Source organism: Colius striatus, chromosome 2 (genome assembly GCF_028858725.1).
Source record: "Colius striatus isolate bColStr4 chromosome 2, bColStr4.1.hap1, whole genome shotgun sequence".
In the NCBI taxonomy this organism is placed as follows: Eukaryota; Metazoa; Chordata; class Aves; order Coliiformes; family Coliidae; genus Colius; species Colius striatus.
In genome coordinates, this window is record NC_084760.1 from 41,977,836 (window position 1) to 42,001,237 (window position 23,402).

At 33.4% G+C, this 23,402-nt stretch overlaps 2 protein-coding genes across 7 annotated transcripts in view; one reads left to right on the plus strand and one right to left on the minus strand.

Annotated features, from left to right (window-relative positions):
* Positions 1–1,775, minus strand: part of RUNX2 (RUNX family transcription factor 2) — a 150,386-nt gene extending 148,611 nt beyond the window's left edge. Inside the window, exon 1 of the mRNA XM_061989504.1 lies at positions 1,703–1,775. Coding sequence (XP_061845488.1) covers positions 1,703–1,760 — 58 coding nt within the window. The 5' untranslated portion in view covers positions 1,761–1,775. The remainder of the gene's footprint in view (positions 1–1,702) is intronic.
* SUPT3H (SPT3 homolog, SAGA and STAGA complex component) overlaps positions 1–23,402 on the plus strand; it is a 268,407-nt gene that overhangs the window by 42,414 nt on the left and 202,591 nt on the right. The gene's annotated exons all lie outside the window — the stretch shown is intronic.

Sequence of the window (23,402 nt, forward strand, 5' to 3'; positions counted from 1 at the left end):
ACACTGGGATAATGTGGTCTGGCTACACTTCTGCTGTGCTTCATTAAGACAGCCGTTTCAGTAGAAAAGCTGCTAACCAGTTTTGAGTTAGCATTTCAATGCAGCATTTGTTGTATAATAGCTACATGATCAGCCACAGCTTCTGTTATCTCTTTCGGTGTCTGTGGATTATACATTAAATTGGTCTCCCTGAAGAAGCTATTCTTCATTTCTATTTCTATACACAGTCTTATAGCTTATTCCTGTGCTTTACTGGAAACCAGTCAAAACATGTGAAGTAGGAGGGGTAAAAGGAACTCCAGTCGTCAGTTCATTACAACACAAGCTTAATAGGGATGTATATACTGGAAATGTTTCTATCATTGTTGGTTTTCTAGAAGGGGGCAGGGGAGGAAAGTAAATAGATTTAGCCACGATCCCATTATAGTTTCATCATGGACACCATTAAGAAAATCCTGTAAGTTTTCAGAACTTTTTTTCTTGATCTTTTAAAATTTTCAATTAGTTTTTCTCATCTGTCTCAGTAAAAGATGCTTTGAAAGAAATTTTCAACAGATTTCTTAGTGCTCGTCAAGGAGGACTAGAATACAGTATTTTCCAACACATTTTAAAATATATCTAACTTGCAGATAAATCAGTCATATTCAATTTTATTTACTATTTACTGAGTGAGGTGCTCTGTACTGATTTTAAGACTGTATCTGAGAGGAAGCAGCTTTTCAAAGAAAGCAATGATAGAGGTGCAATTTTATAGTGTATTTATGATTTTTATGGGCATGCATTTATACCTCAGTATACATACATGATTTCTTAAAGGAATCTGTGTTTACAGTTCAGAATAATGAAGTAAATATTTGGCAGTCCTCTTCCATGTTTTTTTAAAATACCACCTTCAATTAAAGCATAAATTCACCAGCATGTGAAATCTTGGTTATTTTCTTTCATAGCTTAGTATTTTTATACAGGAATGTTTGCTTGTTCATAAGTGTAATGAGAGGTATTTGCTTTTACAAGTGAATATATTATCAAACATGTTTAGCTGTGAAATGAGGGCAACAAAAGACTAGCTAGAGAACTGCAGATTTACCCTGGTAACTTCATCTGATATATATGCTTAAAAATAAGATGTTCGGAACAATGTGATAGAGCAGTTTGGGTAGGATAGGATACTACATGTTACTCATTTTCATCAGGCTTAGAGAATAAGCAGTCTTAAGTCATATAATTTGTCTCATATTATCTTTTGTTAACTGATCACGGTGGGTAAATCTTAAGTATTATACTTTACATCACAATATCTTAATAAGATATTCTATGCTGTTGTTGATTAACTCATTAACTGTTGATCTTTTTCCCTAATACAAAATTAACCGTTACACTAGATCCCATCAGAGTCTTCCAAATTTATGTAGCTATACCTTGACCCAGGTGACAACTGAGCACACCTGCTGTTGAACACTAAAAGACTAAGCCACCAACTTCAATTTACTCAGTTTATCAACTAGCAAATTTGTTCAGAAATCTGCAGAAGTTATTTATGGTGACTTCTTTTTTTTCTTTTCCCCAACAAACCAGGTATGCTATTTTAACACCCCAGCATCCCATTTGGCAAGTTTTTGCTTAGGTAACTGTAACCAGTGTTAGTAAAATTAAGAAAATTCCCGACAACTGAAAACAGAAGCTCAAATATTGCAGTACTTACCCCAAAAGAAGTTTTGCTGACATGGTGTCACTGAACTGAACAGGCTGTTTGATGCCATAGTCCCTTCTCGGTTCACGCTGAGCTTTCACCTTCTGGTGTAAATACTTCTTGGATCCTCAAACTGAAAACACAAACCATAGCCAAGCCTTGTTTTAGTTTTACAGTGTTCCTGGATTGCATAGACTCTATAGTTGTTTTTTTCCCTGTCAAAAAATTGTGTAGCACTGGTAACATGTGAAAAGCAAGGAAACAAAACCAAAAAAAGAGAATGAGCAAATATTTGAAGGACCTACTATTACTGCATAGACTGTGGTTAGAGAGCACTTACTGACTCTGTTGGTCTCAGTGGCTGGTAGTGACCTGCGGAGATTAACCATTTAAAAACCAGAGACTTCTTTGCTGTCCTCCTGGAGAAAGTTTGCACCGCACTTGTGGTTCTGTGGTTGTTTGTGAGGCGAATGAAGCATTCACACAATCCAAAAAAGCAAAAGCTTTAAAACTCCTTTTTTTTGCAAGCACTGTTACTGGAGCGAGCGAGTCATGTGGCTGTGACATCAGAAGACTCCAAGTAGGACTGCCTACACTGTGGCTTTTTCTTTCTCTCCTTTTTTTTTTCTTTTTTTTTTTTCCTTTTTAATTTTTTTTTTTTTTTGACAAAAGGCCCGTGGTAAGGCCCTTCCTGGCATCCAGAAGGATATAGCTTTTTAATTTTTGTGACTCACGAGGATTTGGAGAGAGTACAAAACGCTGTAAGAGCCCAAACTTCTGTGCAGTTAAAGCATATGGACAGCAGAACTTTATTTGTACTTTTAGTTCAGGTTCCCCCCACTCTTTTTGTCCCCTCCTTTTTTTTTTTTTCCTTTCTTTTTTTATTTTACTCCCATCTCTCTACTTCATTATTTTGTCTGTGGAAAAGTGAGCAAAATTGGCACAAGTGGCTGTGTGAAATTCAGAACAACAGTGATGATTTACAATAATTTACATCTTTGGATTGTATCACGATCTTGGGTCTGCTTCATATTTGCTGGGTTGCTGGATTCCTTCTGTTTTACTTTTTCTCCTTGTCTTCCTGTACTTGTGAATCTGTAACTCATTGTAAGAAACTTTACCTTTCCTAAGGTCTAGTAGCAGACTGCTTGTTGGGGTTGTGTTTTTTACTGTAATTGGCTGTCACAGAAGTGTTAGTCTGGGGATTCCTTTGCAAATCTTAAATCATGTCTGCCTTTCCTTTACATGCTGTCAAAACTACTTGACAGTTTTATGTAATGCAAATTAAGGGCAATTATGTTTCTTTTATATTTAGGGGAAAAATATGTCATTTGGATATCATAGCTAGTTGTGTACTGCCGTCTAAATGATGCTTTGAATACTGATATTGCTAGGATTTAATGTAGACATTGCATTACAGGAGGAACTGTGAGAGTTGGGAGATTTTGATTGTACTTACATTAATTGCTTATTATAATTTCAGTGTTTAAGAGAAATAGAACAGTCTTAAACTTTTTGGGAGACTATAAATAACTTTATTCACCAGTTAATGTTAACACTTGGTTTTAAAATGAAACATAAATTTGATACATATGTAAGATTTAAATACTTAATATCATATGTGTGCATGTGTGTATAATTTTTTTTGTATACTTAACATACTGTAACTTTGATTTTGTAATATAAGCCTTTACTGTACCAGTACAGAGTGGGTTAACAAAAGCAGTATTTTTTTGTTTATAATAGAGGCTTTGAAATAAATTGCAAAATGCTGTGTGTAGTAAGGAATAATGTGCACAGACAGTGTGTATTAGTAGTCTTGATTTGCTCACTCAGATTCAGAGCAAAATTGGAAACATCTTTGAAAAAGTATCTTATTTTTAGCCTCTTTGGACATTATGTCTAGAACTTTTCTTATTAGTCTGATTGTATCACATATGCACTGTATGTTTTAGTTTTAGATGAATGATTTTAAAATTTATTCTTTTTTTTGTCATATTTTTGGAAGCAGAAAACCATGTAAAACAATTTCTAGATATTGTTCAGTTTTTGTTTTGAAAAATAAAATACATCTCTTTGAAGCTGCTGTCCCTCCTTTTTTATTTTCCTCTTTTTTTCTCAGCTTTTCCAGTAAGAAATTGGTCAAGAATGAGATGAGATGCATAGCTGGAGGTGGGGGTGGAGAGCAGGTTCTCTGTTTTGTGCACATTTTGAGAGAATGGGAAAGGAGGTTTCAGTAAAAATTACAGATTGGGTTTTGATTTTTATTGTATATTTATCAAAGCAACATAAACCTCTATTAATAAAAACTAGTTTTGTACTATTTATTGTAAAATAGATGGCATTATACTTATTTCAGTACTTTGAAAGTTATTAGATGCTGGCAAATTTATAGAATTCTACCTGAAAATGAAAAAGGCACATTCTGCAAATAATCCATATCATATGTAAGTTAGAGTGATATTTATTTCTCTTAATGATGGATTGATTTTACTTCCTTGTTTTCACAGTATGGTAAACAATATCAATGGAAAAAAAAGTTAAAGGTATAAAAACAATGGAAAGAATGATAATCTTTTTATATAAACAAAATACGTTTGTGTGCATTACAGTTTTAATCAACTTTTGATGCAGCCAAAGCTTTTTTGAGGTTGCTGCCTCTATTATTTGTGAAATTTTTAATTGTAAGCACAGTATTTCTTCAACTGCAGTTATGCATTTAAGATAGTTATGAACTTCTATTTGACGATAGGTAGATTCAATGTTTTTATATAATAGATAACTCATGTCTTGATCTTAAATATTTTTTTTCATTCATGTGAATGCAGTTGTTTGATTTTTAAAACTCCAGAATTTATTCTTAGTCACATCCTTAATTAAATTCCTACAGAAGCTGGAATTTTCAAATTTATTGCACTGAATTACTATACTCAGGTTTTTTCTGGAATGGCTTTTTAATGCTTTCGCTTTTGTACATAAAGTTGTTCTCAAACTTTTTTTACTGTATTTTCACATAATTACATTATAAGATTTCGGTTTTTTGCTATACATACTTTTTCACCTGTGCTGTCAAGATTAAGAACATTACAGTGCAGTCTTTATCTGGTAAGGCAAAAACCAGTGAAAGCAGAAAACCAAGCAGTTTATCTGAGAAATCTAGATGCAGTTTGCAGAAACTGTCACTGAAAAAATTGCTATTGTTTAGTATAGAAACTTTATAAAGTTCAACTTTATGTGGACCTGAAACCTGTGAAATCGATGTCTTTGTTCAGTGTAATTTGCCCTTCTGATAAAGCATGATGTATGAATCTTGAAAATCCAGTGTATAAACCAGTGTCTTCACTGGAGACTCATGCTTGACAGTCCTTTGTTTAAAACATAGATCTACAAAAATCAAAGTTAACTTACGTGTTCCACAGGGGATGCTTTAAGTCACAAGTACACTTACAAAGGAAGTATTATGTGAAGGAATTTTTCTGGTAAACTATGAGCTTGATCTTTGACGACAAATGAAATCTTATTTAAAGTTAATTGTAATGCAATACTAAAAGATAATTACGTCTTTCACTTTTTTGAAATGTATTTTGAAACTTTTAAGCTGTGCTTCATTTCCAAACATTTTGCCTAATGTCACTCAAAGTTCGTACAGCATATAAACAGTGTGATGCCTTGCTGAAAGTTTTTATACTTCAATGTTTGTTCCTATGCTACAACTTATTAAGTTACACTCACAAGTTTTACAATATATCCTGTAATAAACCAGTCCTATTGCAGTATCCTGTGATTCAGGTATTACTTATATCAGTTTCTACTGGAGCAACATTTTCTTTTTTTACATAGTGAAACCTCTCCTTGGCTCTTTTTTTCATAAGTTAGAAGTAATATTTAGAGGTATCGTACTGTGTTTTTTGATGGTTCTTAATTAATACTTTTAACATACCATTGATTTAAAGTATTTCCACATTTTATAGAACTTTTTTCCTAGACTTCGGTATCTTGTAGACTTCTAATTTCCGTCATCTCTGCAACAGCTTCATGTATGTCGATACTACATATATACTGACCTGTTAAAGCAAAAGGTAAAACTGTCTGTGAATTAAAGTTATATCAAGAAGGTTGTTTTAGGAGTCCATTTTAATATGCTGCTGATTGGTGTCTGCAAGGAGTAACATTGAACATCTGGATGGTCATGTTCTGTTACTCAGCGAGTACATCATAATAGCAATTAGTAATAAATTGGTTTAACTCATCTTGAGTTGCCAAAAGATATTCTCCAGTGAAATGATCTACCACCTGATCAGGCTTTGATTAAAGTGTTAATGGTCAAATATGTTTCATCTTGATTATTCTTGCTACTCAGACATGTTTTTTCTGACAAATGTTACTTTTCTTGTATTCCTCAGATGCTTGTCTTGTGCATTGTAGAGAAACTGAGGGGAAAAAAAAGCCCTTTTATTATGTACATGCATTCTAAATAGTGAGTGTATGGTATTTAAAATCATCCTAACCTTCTAGATATATTCTTGTCTGATTTTTTTTCTTTTTTCTTTCTTTTTTTTTAAAGTCAACTTGCAGAAAACATGGGAAACTTGTCTCATATAACAGCTGAGGATGTGGCTAGGTTAAGGCAGGAAACTGCTACCCACAATGCAATGTTACATACACTACCACTTAATAAAATTTATTTCAAACATGCTACTGACAAAACCAAAGAAAAATAATATCCTAACTATGCTAGTTAGTACACTAAATATATCTAGGGAAAAGTGAAAGTAATCTCTCTAGAGCCTTTCTTGCTTCTAGGATACAGTGCTACAAGTAGTTAAACCAGAGCAGATCTCAGTAGTTAAAAGCAGTGACCTATTTTTAGAAAATATTCACATCACTCTGGAAATTAATGATTATATGCTTTTTAATAACAGTCAAAGTTATTTTATATAGACAGAATTCAGATAAGCTCTCCTCAAGAGGATATTTTGACAACCAGAAAATTCTAAAGTAGTTTTAAAACTGGCAACTTTTCTCACTTCGTCCCATTTTAACTGAATCTTACCTTTACTGTAGCCAAGCAGTCTTTATCTCTCCTTCCCACAATCTATTTGTAGGTTGGTGTGAAAATGTTTTCAGTGTCTGAAGTGGGAAAAGAACTAAGAATAGCAAATTTCATCTTCCTAGATTACATGAGGTTTAAGAGTTCTAGTTGTTGATTGCCTGCAAATTGAACAGTGTAATAATTTGTGGAACGTAAATAAATTTAGTTAAATTCTCAAGTAAATTAGTAGACTTGAATCTTCTGTTATTATTTCCAAATATCAGACAGAGATAAGTATGAAGTCACTGATGCTGTTCTGCCATAAATGTCCTGAAAGCCTTGTTCTAGATATGTTTTTGTTTCTGTTTGTTTTTAAATGCATATATATTAAGGGTGATCATCTTACGGAACGTTTTGGAAGCATTTGCCTCTATAGTTCTTGAATGCTTATCAAGAACAGCTGCTGTAGTGCTGTGGATCCTATCCATGGACTCATGGTGGTCTGCTGAACAGCGTTCTTCAAGTTTGACAGGTGAGACAGAGACTCTCCAGTGCCACTGCTTTTGGATGAATCTAGCTGTGGTTGGGGAAAGTGCATCTTGCCAAAATATATGGGTAAGACCACACACAGTCTTTAAAATAGTCATTGTAAGCTTATTTTTAGGCAATCTGTGTCTTGACAGTTCTTTTATTTGCATGCCAGTTTCACTGCTGCTTATAGATTTTTCATTTATTTTAGTAATGGCAATTGCAGATTTAGATCAATGTTTGTAAGGCTTTTGCACAACATTTACACTGGAAAAATACAGACTTATTACTTTCAAGCCTCAGTCAAGATTAGAGAACAGATTTTTAAAAATAGGAAAGCCGAGTATTCATGCTCTTCAGATTTAGTGTCAGCAATTCCATATTTAACCCCATTTTTAGGAGCATAGTTCAGCAATAAAAATTTCCTTCTGGTTTTAAATTTATACAGTTTCAGTAGCTTCTGTGCTTGTATAAGTCTGTAGCAATGTAGATTTAAGACATGAAATTAATTCAGTAAGTAATAAAAACTAGATGTTTTCCTAAATTGTGTAGTTATTAAATACTGAATTTAGAGTCTGTATTTGATTTATAACTTCTGGACAGTATTTTTCATGTGTATTTTAATGTGTAGCATTTTTTTTTTCCTAAGTGCCTGCTTCAATGGTTGGCTCCATAATATGTATTTAAACTATTGTATGTTTAACTGACAGTCTAGAAGCAGTTTGAACCCTGCAGAATTCTGAGTCAACAATACTCATTTGATAACTTTTAGAACAGATGTTTTTTAAATACCTCAAAAGAAATTAAATATAATACTAAAATGGAGTATCGTAAACCATTCTTTGGGTAGTGATGCTTGAAAGTTATGGATTCATTATGGCTTTTTTTTTTCTCCTATTTCTGTATTTTCTGGATTATTGTGCAGGATTAATACTTGATGTATCTCAACAAACATTACTATTTTTTTAATACTTATCATTGCATAGTACCATTGTTTATAGCAGCAGATTTTACAGAAAATTAAGGAAATGGTCACTGCCCTGAGGAGTATACAGTTAATTATATGCAGTTAGCCATTTAAGGAAAATAAGAGAAAAGGAGAGAAAACCCCCATATAATGAACTGTAACAAAAATGAGCAATGCGATGGTAAAGCGAGAGTAGTTAGTTCTAATTTTATTATTTACTTTTTCCACGTATTCTAGTATGATTAGTGTTAGTTATTTGAGTGTAATTAGCTGGTCTTGTTGTCTGCTTGAACTTGAGCATGATTCCCGATCATCGCAGTTACTTCTCTGTAATTTTTAATAAAGCAGAAACCCCAAACAAAAATGCCAACCAAACAACCAAACTCAGCTGTTTAATTTTTTCTTATACAATCATTGCAAGTTGAAGTATTTCTGTACCTGTTTGTGATGTTTGTATAAGCTTGAGACACTCAATATTGTAAACAGCATATAAAAAAAAAAAGTTAAAATGAGGTAGTTTCATCCTTTCTCACATTTCTCTCTCTATGTCTTTTCTTCTTTTTTTTTTTCTTCAAATTATTTAGTACCTGGATCTGCTACTTTTTCACAGCTTGTCAACAGTTTAAGCTTTTCCTTGTAATTAAAATGTATTATGGTATTTGTTGGAGAAGAGATCTGAAGATCATTCATGAGAGAGTTGAAAAGAGGAGATTAAAAGGAACAAAAAATGGGAGGAGAGTTTTAAAATATTTCTTCTTTTTAATGAGTTTTTTAACAATGTGGTTCCCAGGAGGAATCATAGAATCAGAGGAATACTGAAGTTGAGGGGAAATGAAGGCATTGAAACAGGATGAAGAACTGAAAGATGCACTGTTTTTTGTGGTAACAGCATATGTAGGAGAAAATTGCTCTCCAGCCTTCCAGGCAATGTGAAGCCCAATTTGTTCTGAAATAGCCAGTTCAGAAACTGGGAGAAACATAGCTGTGTTCAGTGTGGTGTTGAGCTCATTTGAAGTGCAGTGGGCTATCTCTGCAGAGCATATAAAATGTTCCATATAGATTTGCCTAAAGAGCTATAGAAGAGAATCAAACTTAAGTGGGGTTGGAAAGAGTATGGGAGACGTTTGTATTAAATTTCCGACATATGGTGTGTTCTGTGCTAGATAGTAGTTGGTTTTTCATATCTGGAGGAGAACGCAGGCAATATTTATAGAAAGTCCATTAATGGATAAGTAGATGTCAATTATCTTAAAGATTTTTTTTTTGTTGTTTTGGTTGTGCTCTGACCAACAGACTGCTTAATAACCGAATGTTGGTAATGAGGGGGAAAAAAATCAATTACAGCCATTCCTTTCACTCACACCTCCTCCTCTGACCTTCCAACCCCAAAAGTGAGGAAGAAGGGGTGTTTTTTCAGAGAAACCCTGTGGTTTGGTTGCCAGAATCCAGGCCTATAACTTCCAAGGTAAAATACTCTAAGCTTTGAGTAAATGTTCTGTGTAGGTAAGACAGTATATGTGTTGTTTTTTAATACTGAAAGATTTTTAGCACTTTGGCCATTTATTTCTGTTCTGTTTAGATGGATAAATAAGAATTTGTTTTAAGAAGATAAAACACTATGTGTACTTAGTAGCTTCATGAGGGAAGTGTCTAGTAAGCACCCAAACCACTTAGCTGCTTGGAGTATTGAGGGTTGGATAAACAGAGTGCTTTTAACTTGGAGATGCAACCTATAAGTCAAGTGAATTGTTATATTCCCATTTGAAGAGGAAACACAGGTTCTGCCTCTGCCGCTTATCTGTATGTACTGAGGGGACAAAGGTGCTAAGCAGGTTGAAATTCTGCATTTTGGCATAAGATGATGATGTTGGACAGCCTAAAGACTATGATTACAATGTGTATCAGGACAGGCCATACAATAAATGGGTACTTAGTACCCAAATCACTGTACAGACAAATTCCATGTTGGTGATTGAAGTAAGTTAGAATGGAAGCACTAAAAAGCTGTTTTATTGGAAAATTCATCAGCCTAGTCACAAATTAATCTAGAGCAAAAAATAATCAGTGTTACCCAGTATTTTCTAAATTCTTGAGAGTATTCTGCTCTGTTTCTTCAGTTTTGAGCCTGAAAAGACTTCCACCTCAAGTTCATCATTCTATCTGAAGATTAGCTCAGGAATCAACCAAAGTGGTTTTTTCCACGTATTTGCATATCAAAGAGCATGTTTATTGCTTAATATTTACATGGAATAATAACACTTTTTGACTCTTTATAAGCTTAGTATTTGTTTTTTAAAGGTGAATTCTTATAAAACTTCTTTTTTTACCAAAATCGTTAGATGAAGTTGGTTCTGAGTTACATCCTCTTTGACATGTATCCTCTGGATTTCATGTTCTGTGCTACCAGAGCAGATCCTTGTAGCCAGGCTTCGTATATTTGAGGGGCCTATGGGCATATTGGTGATGCTACAGAAGTGCTGTGGGCAGTTTACTGCTTTGCCAAAAACACAGTGCTAAAGGAAATGTGGCTTTTTGTGAGCCAGAGTTCACTCTCATGGTATAGACTTTAAGGTTAGGGCCCTGAGAAATAACTGTTTTCTCTATAAAGTGTAAAATGAGCTTTTATTTTTCCATTTTGTGCCTTGACATCTGTATAAATGGAGTGTATCTCTAATTATTTTAAAAAGAAACTTCAGTAGCTGTTGGGATTTGGGAATAAGGCAGAATATGCCATTTTATTTTTCCATCTTTATCCTGCTCATTCTCAAAAATTTGCAATTATCCTTTCTTGAGAGGATTTAAAATTGTTGTTATATTTTATGGAAAACATAAATGTTTTCTTGCTTTTAGTCCAGTTTTGTCCTCTTGTGGGTTGGAATCAGCTCTGCGGCAGAGTGTTTATATTCCTCTATCAGAAAAAAATTACACCAGTTTGTTCAGAAATTAGAGTATTTGCAGTAGTGAGTAGTATCTTTAAAAGCTAAACATAATGATCAAAGAGTTGAAGAAATAGCAAATTTACTTGTCTTTTGGACAACATGACAGTGGAATAGCATTTGGTTTGTCGTTTAGTTTCAGTATGGTTTATTTTTCTTTTTATTGAAGAACAAATCCAATTCATAAGTGAATGCAATTCAATCTTCTCATTTTCTGATGTGGGTAGAAAATATCTGTTTTATCTGTGTATACGAGCTACAGTAATTCAAGCTTATTTTTCCTTTTGATTAACTGAAATAAACTGAAAGATTCAGACTTTTATTGTATTTATTATTATGCCCAGACACAATTTTAGAATTCATGAATTTTACAGAACACTAATTCTTTAACTGCTTTCTTTTCAGTTCTCATTAGCAACTATTCCTAGATTGAATATACAACAGATATACAGCCAAAATAGTAAAGCTTCTCTACAAGATTGCCTATTAATTTAGAGGTGAAATCTGAAGAACTCACAAAGTTTAGCTAAACCCTGTGCTGATGAAGACTAAGTTGATGAAGTGATCACAGAAATGCTACAATTAAGGTTTCTAGTGATCCTTAGTATAGCTCCACTGTGTGTGGTACATTATAATACTGTTAATTGATTACTCTCTTTTTATTCCTAGAACTCCTGACTCATTCTTTGCATGGAATGAGTACTGCTCACTTCAGAGTGAGTTATTCAGTGATTTTTCTTTTTATCACTCATTGCTCATTGCTCATTATATGGCTCTCTGCCATCTTTCCTACACAATAATCAGAGTCTGGTGTGAAGAATTACTAACTTTCATGTGCTCTTTTGTGGCATGTATGACACTGTAAGAGTGCTTAGCAAATTTACTTTTGTTTTCTTCACAATACTCTTAGGAGAAATGTTATTCGCTCCATACCTTCACCAAATTTTGTCTGATAGAAATTTTAGAAATAAAAGACAAATAAAACTCAAACTTAAGTCACTCTACAGTATGCAACCAGGATATCCTTTTTGTAAAAATGCTTAATGTTATCTGTGCTTCATTTTAAGTATAAACAGCTCATTTTTTCCCAATGTTTGAAATTTAACAAATCAAATACTCGGGCTTACACAAGGAATGGATAACTGTTGATTACTTTGTAAAAAGGAGAATGGTTGGGTCGAAGGTTGTTCTGATGTAGTATGAGCTTTATTGAATGTGTTTTCTAAGCCTAAAGTTAACAATTTGGAATTCAACATATCTACTTCTATGGTCAAGAATGTGCTACTTTTTACAGGTTCCAGTGTATAACTTCATGGAGACCAAATCACAATACTGGAAGTAATGGATTTAGGCTACATGTCTCCTTAACCTTAATACCTGAATCTTCATGTGGCCTGAACTGACACATTGGCTGTGTATGTTACTGGTTAACTAGCAGATTGCATCTCCTACTGCTAACAGATAGGACATGAGAGTGTTCCCTGTGGTCTGTGTCAGTGTAAAACAGGGAGAGTGTGGTGAGATAAACTGATGGGTCCTGAGGTGATGTTTCCATCTTAACAGTTTGTATCTTGCTTAAAAAAAATAATTAAGGATGTGATTATTTCAGCAGATCTATTGATAAACATAACATTTTTCATGCACAGAAGCTGTGTTTGAACTAAGCCTTACGCAGGACAAGAACTAAACAGATGCTTCACTTTTAAGAACAATGATTTACTGTCATGAGACATGGATTCATTTTACTACGGTCTTTATCAAACACAAGGATGTTTTTGTAACAAAGTGCCTGGTTTAATGCGAAGTAGAGTATTAAAAATACTTAGGGACTCTGATGTAACTCTTTTTTTCATTCTGATCTGTGAAACTGGGTGAGTGTGGGCTGAAGTATCGAGGATGGAAAAAATTTCTAAACATTAAAGCCACTTCTTCTGCAAGATTGTGGAAAGGTCACTAAAACATTGTATATAGGAGTTTTCTTTGCATTTCTCTTGATGGCTGTATAGGAGTCGGTAGAGCATAACTCTTTGTTTCCAGGATTCTTGTATTTTTGTAGAATGTGAGAGAACTGAGACAATCGGGAGAAAAATGTTTCTTCTGTCTTCAGTGTTGTTGTTTTTCACTTTGTTAACAATCAGGGTGTTAATGGAACTTGCTGTGTTTTATGTTTTCAAATATTAATTTTTAACTGCTTCTGTCCTAATTCATGCTTGTTTAGTAGGTAAGCAAGTTAATTTCTGTTTTACAAGTATGTAAAAGAGATAGACTAATTCTAGGTCTAAATTTGGGGGTTTGTAGTGCCTGTTAAAAAATAAGTACCAGACTTACTGTTGAAAACATATGATTGTGTTCAGCTCTTAACATGCCTGCAGTCTTGTTTAGTTCATTTTTATACTGGGTAAAAGTGAAAAAAAAATATTAAAATGTGTTGCTAGCAGGATGACTTACATAGCATAATAAAGATCTTTATTAGATATTTACATGTAGGATCTTAGAAGCTTTGACTATTGGGTTTTTTTATTGACTTTGGTTTAATCACTTGAACTTGACATACATCTATCTGGCCTTGATTATTCATTTCATTTACTGTAAGTCAGGAGTGATTATGCTGAAGTTATGGCAATTTTATGGAGGTAAAAGATCTGTACAAAAGCAAAGAGAATGTGATAGTGGTAAAGAGCTGTAGTCTGGTGCTTGAGGTGACTTTAGCTGTGGGGCTGAACCACAGACTTCTCTTTGAACCTTCGGTAAGTCAGGTGAATTGTTCTGTTCTTCAGTTTGCCATATGTAAAATGGAAGTGATAGTTTTCTTTTTTAGAAAAAAACATTAATAAATCTAATTTATGTAATTTGAGGGATATTCATATACAAATGCTGAAGGTCATAGGAATGCCAACGTTAAGACTGGGTTTTTCTCTTCTTAACAAAGTTTTTAATCTCCTATAACTCTAGAGAAAGACTACCTGATATTTTACCATAAAAGCGAAGATTTACACTACTTAAATAGTTGAGGTGCTAAGTAATGTTTAATTTTTTTTGACTTTGTCTACCAGTCAGCATTGTAGAGTATTTGTATAACAGTGTTGCACCTTTCAATTGATTTAACTTTCCTAATAAAATGTCCTACAAGCTTTCTGATGACAGGTTTTCTGATGCATTTCTTCCCACCATCAAAGTTAATATCCTGGGAACTGCTTGAGCTAGCTAAAGAAATTGCTATTGACTGTGGTACTTTCATAGTTTTAGATTTATGTGGCTACTGAACATGTAACTCTAGGGAATTTTTTAAAAAACTTAAGGAGGATGCAGAACACAAACAAGTGTTATACCTAACCCTATCTATTAAACATCACCATAAAGTCATCAGAGTACAATCATTGCCTGTCCCTTGTACTTTTCTAATTGCTTTGGGTTATTTTTTTCTTTTTAAAATAAAAAATGAGGCACTTACAAATCTTCTGTAAAACTAGACTTTTCAACTGAGATGAACATTTTGTTGTTCAAAACAGGATAACAGCTGTGACTTTGTAAGCTACTGTTAGTGGTTTTTGGAAGCTAATTTGTCAGCTAGCTGGCACACTGAGCTCATTTGCCAAAAGGAGTTGATGTCATCTCCCATATCATTCTTTGTCAAAGCTCAGCGTCTCTTTCTCCTTAACCAGCGATTCTCAAATAGAATGTTACAGAATGGGCCATTTGCCATTGGCATTAGTTTTCTGTTTATGTAATTTCAATATAGATCATTCATGGCTTAAGATAAAATTCACTTGTCATGTGAAAGTTGATTACTCTTTTTTTCTGTATCCAGTATTCATGATATGTAGCTTCTTTTTGTGTGCTTTGAATGAAAACATGTGAAGAGCAGGAATGTTTATTATTTTCAAGTATTGTTACTTAATTTATTCAAACAGTATTCAGTGTGGTTTATTATTGCTTGTTCCACATATAGCACAAAATAAGTATTTTAGAGACTATAGCTGATGATTATACATAAAGTTTCTTGGAAGAATGAGTGAATATCTAAATTCAGTGATTATCAGTTAAATGTCAATATTACACATGACTTCGACAGAAAATTATTTATAATTTCTATTGAACATCATGTCTAAAAAGGAGCTGCAAAACTGCATGTTTTCACATTCTGTCTTACTGCAAAGTAGTAGGTAATTACAACATTGACATGGAATTTGGTGGAAGCCAAAGTTTTAATCTTAGTGAATTGCTTAGTGGCTTTTTAGTAACTTCAGTGTCTCAGTAGGTTTACAAAATGTACTGAGATACAACAAAGAGATCCTTTTACAAGTTATTAGTTAGATAAAAAATGAGAAATTAAAGATACGAACAGTTTGTTTTCACACTAGTGTAAAGTTACTTCTGAGATCTACCAATGATGTTAGAGAAGAAAGAAAGCTTGTTAACGGCAAAGTTATCTAGAGTATTGAAATCAAATGCTTATTGTCTGTAGCCACCCAAGGATTTAACAGAATTTAGTGCATGATAGAATAGGTGAAACCAATTGCTGATAAACCCAAAGTCATATATGTGAACTCCATGTTCTTTATTTTCATAGAAAAAGAGAGCTGAGATTCACAAGAGAGAGCTCTCAGAGCTTAGTGGTAGTGAAAAATTGATTAGATTTTAAAGGAACTAGAGTATATGAGGAAAAATGTGTTACTAGTACCTGTACTGTTGTTCTCACCCTGTTTATAAATGCAGTATTCTAGAATTAGGGAAGAATTGAATTAGTTTCATAAAAGGAGAAACTAAATGATCAGGATGCTAAAGCCTGGAAAGAGACAACTGGGAGGAGGATGTGATAAAAATCTAGAATTATGAGCAATTTGGAATAAGGAAATGGGAACAATTATTTATCTTTTTCATAACAAAAACTAGGGGAACCTAATTCAATTATCAGATTGCAGGATTAAAACTAACACAAGGAAGTAGGTTTTTTAACCATGTACAATTACACTGCTGAATTCATAAATTCATTACCACAAGGTACCGGAGAAACCAAAAATTATAGTAGCTTAAAAAGGAGTAAGAGAAAATCATGGAGAGGGAAGTTTATCTATAGCTATAAACCGCAGTTGTCTGGTCATAACCTTAGGCTAAACTTTAGGTCTATTGGAAAGAAAACCAAGTAGGGGCATTACTTAAGAATTCAGTACTGACCTTCGTAGAGAGTATTTGATCTCTGTATAGATTGCTATTCTGTAGGTTTTATGTAAAGATAGACTGATAATAGTGTCTAGATGATGGTTCCATGTACTGTGTAATAGTATATTACTGTGCAGAAAAAAGAGTCACAAGATCTTCAAAAGTTTGATGTTAGTGTAAAATCAGAGTGCAGGAACTTAAGTTACGAAGGTAAGTAGACTGTACTTACTTCTGTAGAAGGATTTTCAAAAGCATATAACCTTCACTACTATTAAATTGATTTGTAATTTACTGGTCATCAGAACCTTAAAGTTTCACTCAGAATTTTTTTTTTAAAGGGTTTTTGTTTGTTTGTTTTATCAGGGTAGTTGATCTGAGTTTTTTCAGACACTCTCTTCCCTTAAATGTGTCCTTTACTTTGTTAGCACTTTTAAGCGTGCTTCCTTTAGAGATGGTATTTTGAACTCATATTTATTAATCATCTTCATGATTTTTCCTGGTCTTTCTGGAAGAATTTGCATGTTCAAAGCCATCTGATGACACTTAATAGCTGTTTGTATCATAAAAGTGAAGCTTTGTTTGAGAGAGGGATTACGACTTTAAAAGATCTGGAAAATGCTAGTTTTAATAGTCTGCACCTTAATATTGTTGTGCTTTTTGAAGGAAATAGTGCCGTCGAAAGCTATGTGAATATTTGTGATACTAAGGCTGCTAAAATTCTATTTATTTACCAAAATGACTGACTTTTGGGAGAGATTCACTTATGTAGTTACTATTATCCTACATTACTTCCTAAAAGTATGCTTTGATGAAACCCTTTGGGCATAAATCTGGTTCCATTTTGTCCTTAGATATGAAGAAAATCAAGTCTTAAGGTGCTTAATAATAAAAAAAAGCTCCAGTAAACTTTCAAAAGTATAACATTGTAGATGATAATTTATAATAATTCTTAACATGATAGACAAGCAAAATATATGGAAACCATAATGTATGTATCTGTTATTAAACACTTGAATTTTTTTTTAATTTCATTTTTGAATCTAGCATTTTTCATCTTAGATTTCAGCCACACTTTTATATATGCCTTAGGGTAGTTTTATACATATTTTTATAGATTAGGAACACAAAATGTTATCACACTGCCATCTGGACTAATTTATGCCTTTATCGTCACAGATTTATGATGATTATATTCAAACAGTTAATGTTTTCCTTTTCAAACATTTCAACACAGTAGACTAGTAAATCAGAACTTCCTTTTAATAGACTGATTGGTCTAAATGTATCTAATCAGGTCTGAAGTATATTGAGAACTCTATTCAAAAGCATTGATGCCGTGTTTTTGGATTTCAGAAGGACCACACATATTGTAAGTGGTTCTTTAATGGTTGCATAAAACTTGCTCCTGTTTTTGCTGAATCCTGATTATTTCCAGAGGTAGTAGGTAAAACATTCATACTTCCTCGTGCATTAAAGAGTTTTGTGAGGTAGAAGTTTTATGGCCTGACGTTTGATTTCAGCATTGCCAAGTGAATATTTAAAAGCCTACACCTCTATCCTTGTGATAACAGGTAATTGTGCTGCCTTTCCTAGCTATATTTCTTAGACCTAAAATTGAGTATCTTAATACTTAACTATAGGCTTCTTTCTACCCCTTCTGCATGTGAATTGTCCTGTCCCCAAAAAACCTCAAGGTGATATGATGATTTTTTAGGGTTTTTTTTCTTCAAGTGACGCTGAAAATTCAGGTCAGCCATTGTCAAGTATATTTTTATCTTTTGAGAAGCTACTTTACAGAGCTGGAATCTGAGATGAATTTTCCTTGTATGAAAACCTTTTGAGGGATCGCCTGTGCAGTGTCCATATGTGCAGTGTCCATATGTGCTTATATTTGGTGAAAGTAGACTGATATTACAACATGGCTGACAAGGACTTTTAAGGTGAGATTGTTCTCTTTTTCTTGTTTAAAAGGAAAATAACATTTATTTTGATACATAGACTTTATGAAACTTTTAAGTGTCTGACGTTACTGTTAGTAGTATAACACTAATCAAAAAAACACCCCAAAACCCCTGCCCCCAAATACAACCTTCTCTTAATTAGCAAATTCATTTTGATTTTCTACCAGAATGCAGATACCTTCTTTGTGAGTTTTAGTGGGTTTTTTTGTTTGTTTGTTTTGTTTTGATTGGTTGTTTTTTTTTCCCCCTTAATTGTAATAATGAGACTATTTTCAAGGCACATAGAGCTGAAAACACTGTAGCCAGATGTCAATTTCTGGAAAAGCCTGGAATATGGGTTTACCAGGACAAGTAGGATAGTAAATATATGCATGTAACAGTATTAGTAGTTTCAAATAAGTATCATGCACATGCAAATATTGATTGATGTGTGTGTTGTTTTTTTTTTTAATAAATGGCAAGAGAATAGTTTTGGAAAAATGTAAACAAAGTGTTTAACCAGAAGGAATTTACGACTTGTTATGACAAACCCATATTGAGTCTCCAGTTAATACATTTTGTCTTTAGCAGTGGACAGAATTAGTTACTTGAGAAAAAAGCATAAGAATTTTGAAGGAGGACAGCTGTACAATAGCCAGCTCTTATGGTGAGGAAAAATACCCTACAACCCAACTATCAACTAGTGATTTAATTTTGTGAAATACAAGCATATGTCATAAGGTGCATAAACCAAGAATTTAAGAATTCTTGAATTGAACTCTATCTTGAGGTGTATTGTGTTGTCATATGGCCGTTATCACATGCTATAGAGAAAGATGAAAGAAACTTTGCAGTAGATAGATGAAATAATCAGCTTTCCAAGAAAGTTGCATTATAATCCTTAATACCAAGATAAAATTTTAAACGTTGGATCATGAGATTTTTATTTATTTCAGAACATGTTGGAATACTAGCTTTCAATGTCCCAAGATACGTTCGAGTACCAACAGGTACTTGTTATTGTCCATGAGGATACTACACTTGAAAGGCAGGTTAGCAGAAATTTTAGTCACTCTTTCAAGTGTTTTCTAAGGCTACTCTTTGCTTATCTGTCTTTCTAAGTTGTCTTCAACATCATCAACTGCATGCGAGCTGTACACTATAAGTACATTCTGTGGGAATGTACTTTCAATTAGTGGTTAATTCTAGACGGACATAAGCATGTCCATTCTTTGGAATTCAACAGGGAGTGAACAGGCTCCATGAAGTCTTTCTGCTTTCCGTCAGGGCCATGACATACACATGATATGTAAAGATACAGTATTTCATGGTTTTTATGGTAGCATCGAAAGATTCTGCACTTACACAGGGAGTATTCCTATGACCCTTCTTTTCACTTATGGCACTTAGTCTCATATTAATGGAATGATTCAATGTTCTACCCACCACACAGGTTGATATTGACAAGTGAGAGATTTGCTTTAAAGGCGTATGCTGTTTTCAGTGACTATCTGATTGAGCATCTACAAATCAGTAAATTTTGTTATGAATTCCAACAGAAATGTCTTGTGTATAAGAGCAGGACTGAGTTGCAATCTTTCCATTGGATGAGGAGAAAGGTTTAGTGTGTTTTCCCTTCTGAATACTCCAGGTAACAGAGAGATTTTAACCCCCTGGAGTTGGATAGAGTTTTAAAAATACTGGGGTAGTTCTAGTTACAAGACCTTTTGGGTCTGTTGGTGGGGACTGCTTTGAGAAAGTGTACTTCTCAACCTTGCCAGTTCTCATTATAGCATCCCTAGGACAGAGGATGGATCTTGTAGAGGTACGGACTTCTGTTGTAATGCTAACTAGATGTTCTTCTCTTTTCTCATGTTAACCAGGTATTAATCTTTTCTTCTTGCGCATTTGTGGCTAAATAGTTGTTGCAAGAGGGATTCCTTTCAATAACTTCACATGTCTACATTGTCAGCATATACACCTGAGAGAGTAATCATAACTTTTCTTTCAATAGCCAGCAGAGAAAGTGGAGCAAATTTAGTTAGTGATTCACTTGAAAATAAGTGTCAAAGATCAGCCAGATGAATCAACATGTTTCTCTCTACTGCCTCTGAAGGAAGCGTCAGCTGACTCGTTTGGACATAGTAACATCATGCTTCACCTATAGCACAAGTATTTTGTACTGTTAAACTGATGGAGAACAAGACCATGAAATGCAGTCTGTTTTTTCTATGTTAGTGTTGGAGTCTTTGCCATAAATGTGTGCTGCTGTAGTTTTTTGCATGTTGTATGTCACTGGGGCATGTTCTTAAAGTTACTTTTCCTCTCTTTTGTGTGAGTGGTGTAGAATTGTGTTGTTACTGACATCAAAGCTTGTCTTCTAGATTCTCTAGCTGGACCTAAATATCAAGTTGTTTTTTTTTCTCTTCTTTTTAAATGTACTGACTTAATTATTTTTTCTCAGTTACAACCACTTTATTGTTTTAGTTGAAATTGACTGTATATTTCTGTAACATTTCTATATGATGTTTCTCTGCTTATAACTTCTCAAAAAAGTATAGTTACATTTTTTTAAATTTTATTAGGGCAAGCCTTGTCACCTTTTTTTTTTTTTTCCCTTCAGTAATTGAAAAGCAAACAAAAACATTTCATCAGTCAATCATAAGGTCTTATGTGACATTCATCACATTTCATCCTTGAAACATATCCTGTATTTACTTCTGTAAATCAGCATCTTTGCCTGTGGAAACAATACAGTGACGCATGGTAAGGGTACAATAAACTCCTATAGTTATTATATTTGTAAGAGCATCCCATTAAAGAGTCTCATCCCAATATAGAAACTGCACCTGACTTCAGCACTTTAAACTGGTACAGTGGAACTTCTGATTTTGGGATCAGACCCTAGATTCTTTGAAATTAGGGGAGAATCTAATTTTAGTGACAATATTAGCAACTCTTGCTGCAGTTTAATCTGTGAGCTAAGGGAATTAACTTTATTATTTTTTTCTTCTTAAATCTGTACTCTTTATTTGACTCTGGATGTTATGTTCCCTGTCTCCCAGGCTTGTGATTTAGATGTCATCTTCAATTTCTTTAAGATGTACCTCAGAGCAGTTATGGCATATCTTGATGTTAAATAATATGCAAGATAACAATATTTTCTCCAAACTTTTATGTCAGTTTAGTGCTATGTGATTTATTTTAATTAGTTCAGAAAGAAGTGGATTATTTTTTCTTTTGTCATTTGATCTTTTTTTGAAATGTACCTTCACAGTTTCTTCATACTCTAAAATTGAGACATATAGGTAATCTGTGACAATAAAACATAAAGGCTGTTCACAGGAACGTGAATAGTGTGTAAAATAAAATTAATAATCTAAATTAATTTTTGTGGATAGATAATACTTAAAATGAGAAATTCTTTTAGTTCAGGTGGGTTTTTTTATGACTTGCTATTTCAAGTTGACTTTCATTGCATACTTATCTCAGTAGCAATTGAAACAGTGAATATCCTCTCCACCCAACTTGTGTTAGTGTTGGGAGTTTTTTAAAAGGTTTATTTCTTCTAGGAAGAGGAAAAGAGTTGATGTAAAAAAATTTGTCATTTCAGGTTGAACTGAAGTAATAATACAAGCAAATGTTAGCTCTAAGCTTTGAAGAACATGGTTGAAAAGCAGGAAATACATATTGGAACAACTTATAATAAACTTAATCAGCAAAGTTGCATTCTGTTTAATGGAAAGGCTCTGAGTCATTCTCAACTAAAGCTGAGAGCAATCATTAGAGTTTATGCTGCTTAAAAGAACTGGGGTTTTTTGTGTTTTGAGTGTTTTTTTTCTTCTTTTCTGAAGAGTAGGTTCATGTGGACTGAATTCCCTTTTACAAAATGGGCATGTTTCCCAGGAAAAAACATGATACTTCTTCACTAATCAGGATGGAGCCTTGTCCTGCAATGGGACCTACATTTTGGTCTTTTTGCCACATCATTGCTGTTTTCTATATCGACAAAAATAGATATAGAGTAAACCAACCCAAAAAGTCAATTATAGGGTTTTATAGTGATGTACTGTGAAAAATTTGGTCATGTTTTTCATTATACAGAATGTTCTTTCCGAAGACATAAACAGAAAAAAGCACATATGTTTGATTTTAAAAATAACTTTGCTTAGTTGTTTAAAAATGCTGGAGACATTTTGGAAAGTTCTAAATGATCAGCATCATAATTATATGATAAAACTTCTGTGTAAAGACCTATCTGGCTTATAATTATTTAACTGTTGCAAATTTGGAGTTCAAGGCGTATACTTTGAAAACTTTCTCTTATATATCTGAAAAGTCTGAGTTATTCATCTCTCTAATCAGAAAGTAACTGTTAAATCTGTGATGTCAGTTTAGGGGGAATGATTTAATTTTTAAAGTATTAACATATGAAAGAAATATTGGAATGAATGAAAGCAGTTTGGTTCACTGATATTTGAACCAGTGATTATCGAAGATAGCAGAGGGTAGGAGAGATACTGAAGTAATAACTACAATTACTGTATCAAAGCAGTAAAAATTAATGTGTAATAATAGAATAATAAATGAATTTTACATTTTTCAGTTGTGAGTGCCTGAAGTTCAATAGATAAATCCATAGTTAGACATCTACAGAAATATAGTCAGGCTTTCATAGGTGTGAAGCTTTGGCATGTCACATTGTTTTCATGGCAAAATGTGAATCCTCAGTACCTCTGCAGATGAGTCCAAATTGGTTTAAGTTTCTAAAGGTGGACACCAATATTTGAAAAAAAGGAGACACTTCAAGATCCTAAGAGTGATACCAAAGAGAATAGCTACTTTTTGAAAAATAAATGCAGGTGTGTTTTTTTAGATAAAATGTATTAGATTTAATTCTTGCTAGATTTAGTTTGGCCTAATCCAGTTCCCACTAAATTTAGTAGAAACTTTTGAAACTTTTATTTGTATGTTTATTACTAATATGTTTTCAGACAAAATTTACTATTTGTTTTGCTTGAAACTGAAACTGAGTAAACAGTTGCTTACCTAGATTTATATGAAAAAATCCTTTAATCTTATTCTTTAAAGGAAAAATAATTCAAAAATTTGCTATTTGAGATTATTACAAATGCCAAAATTGTCAAAT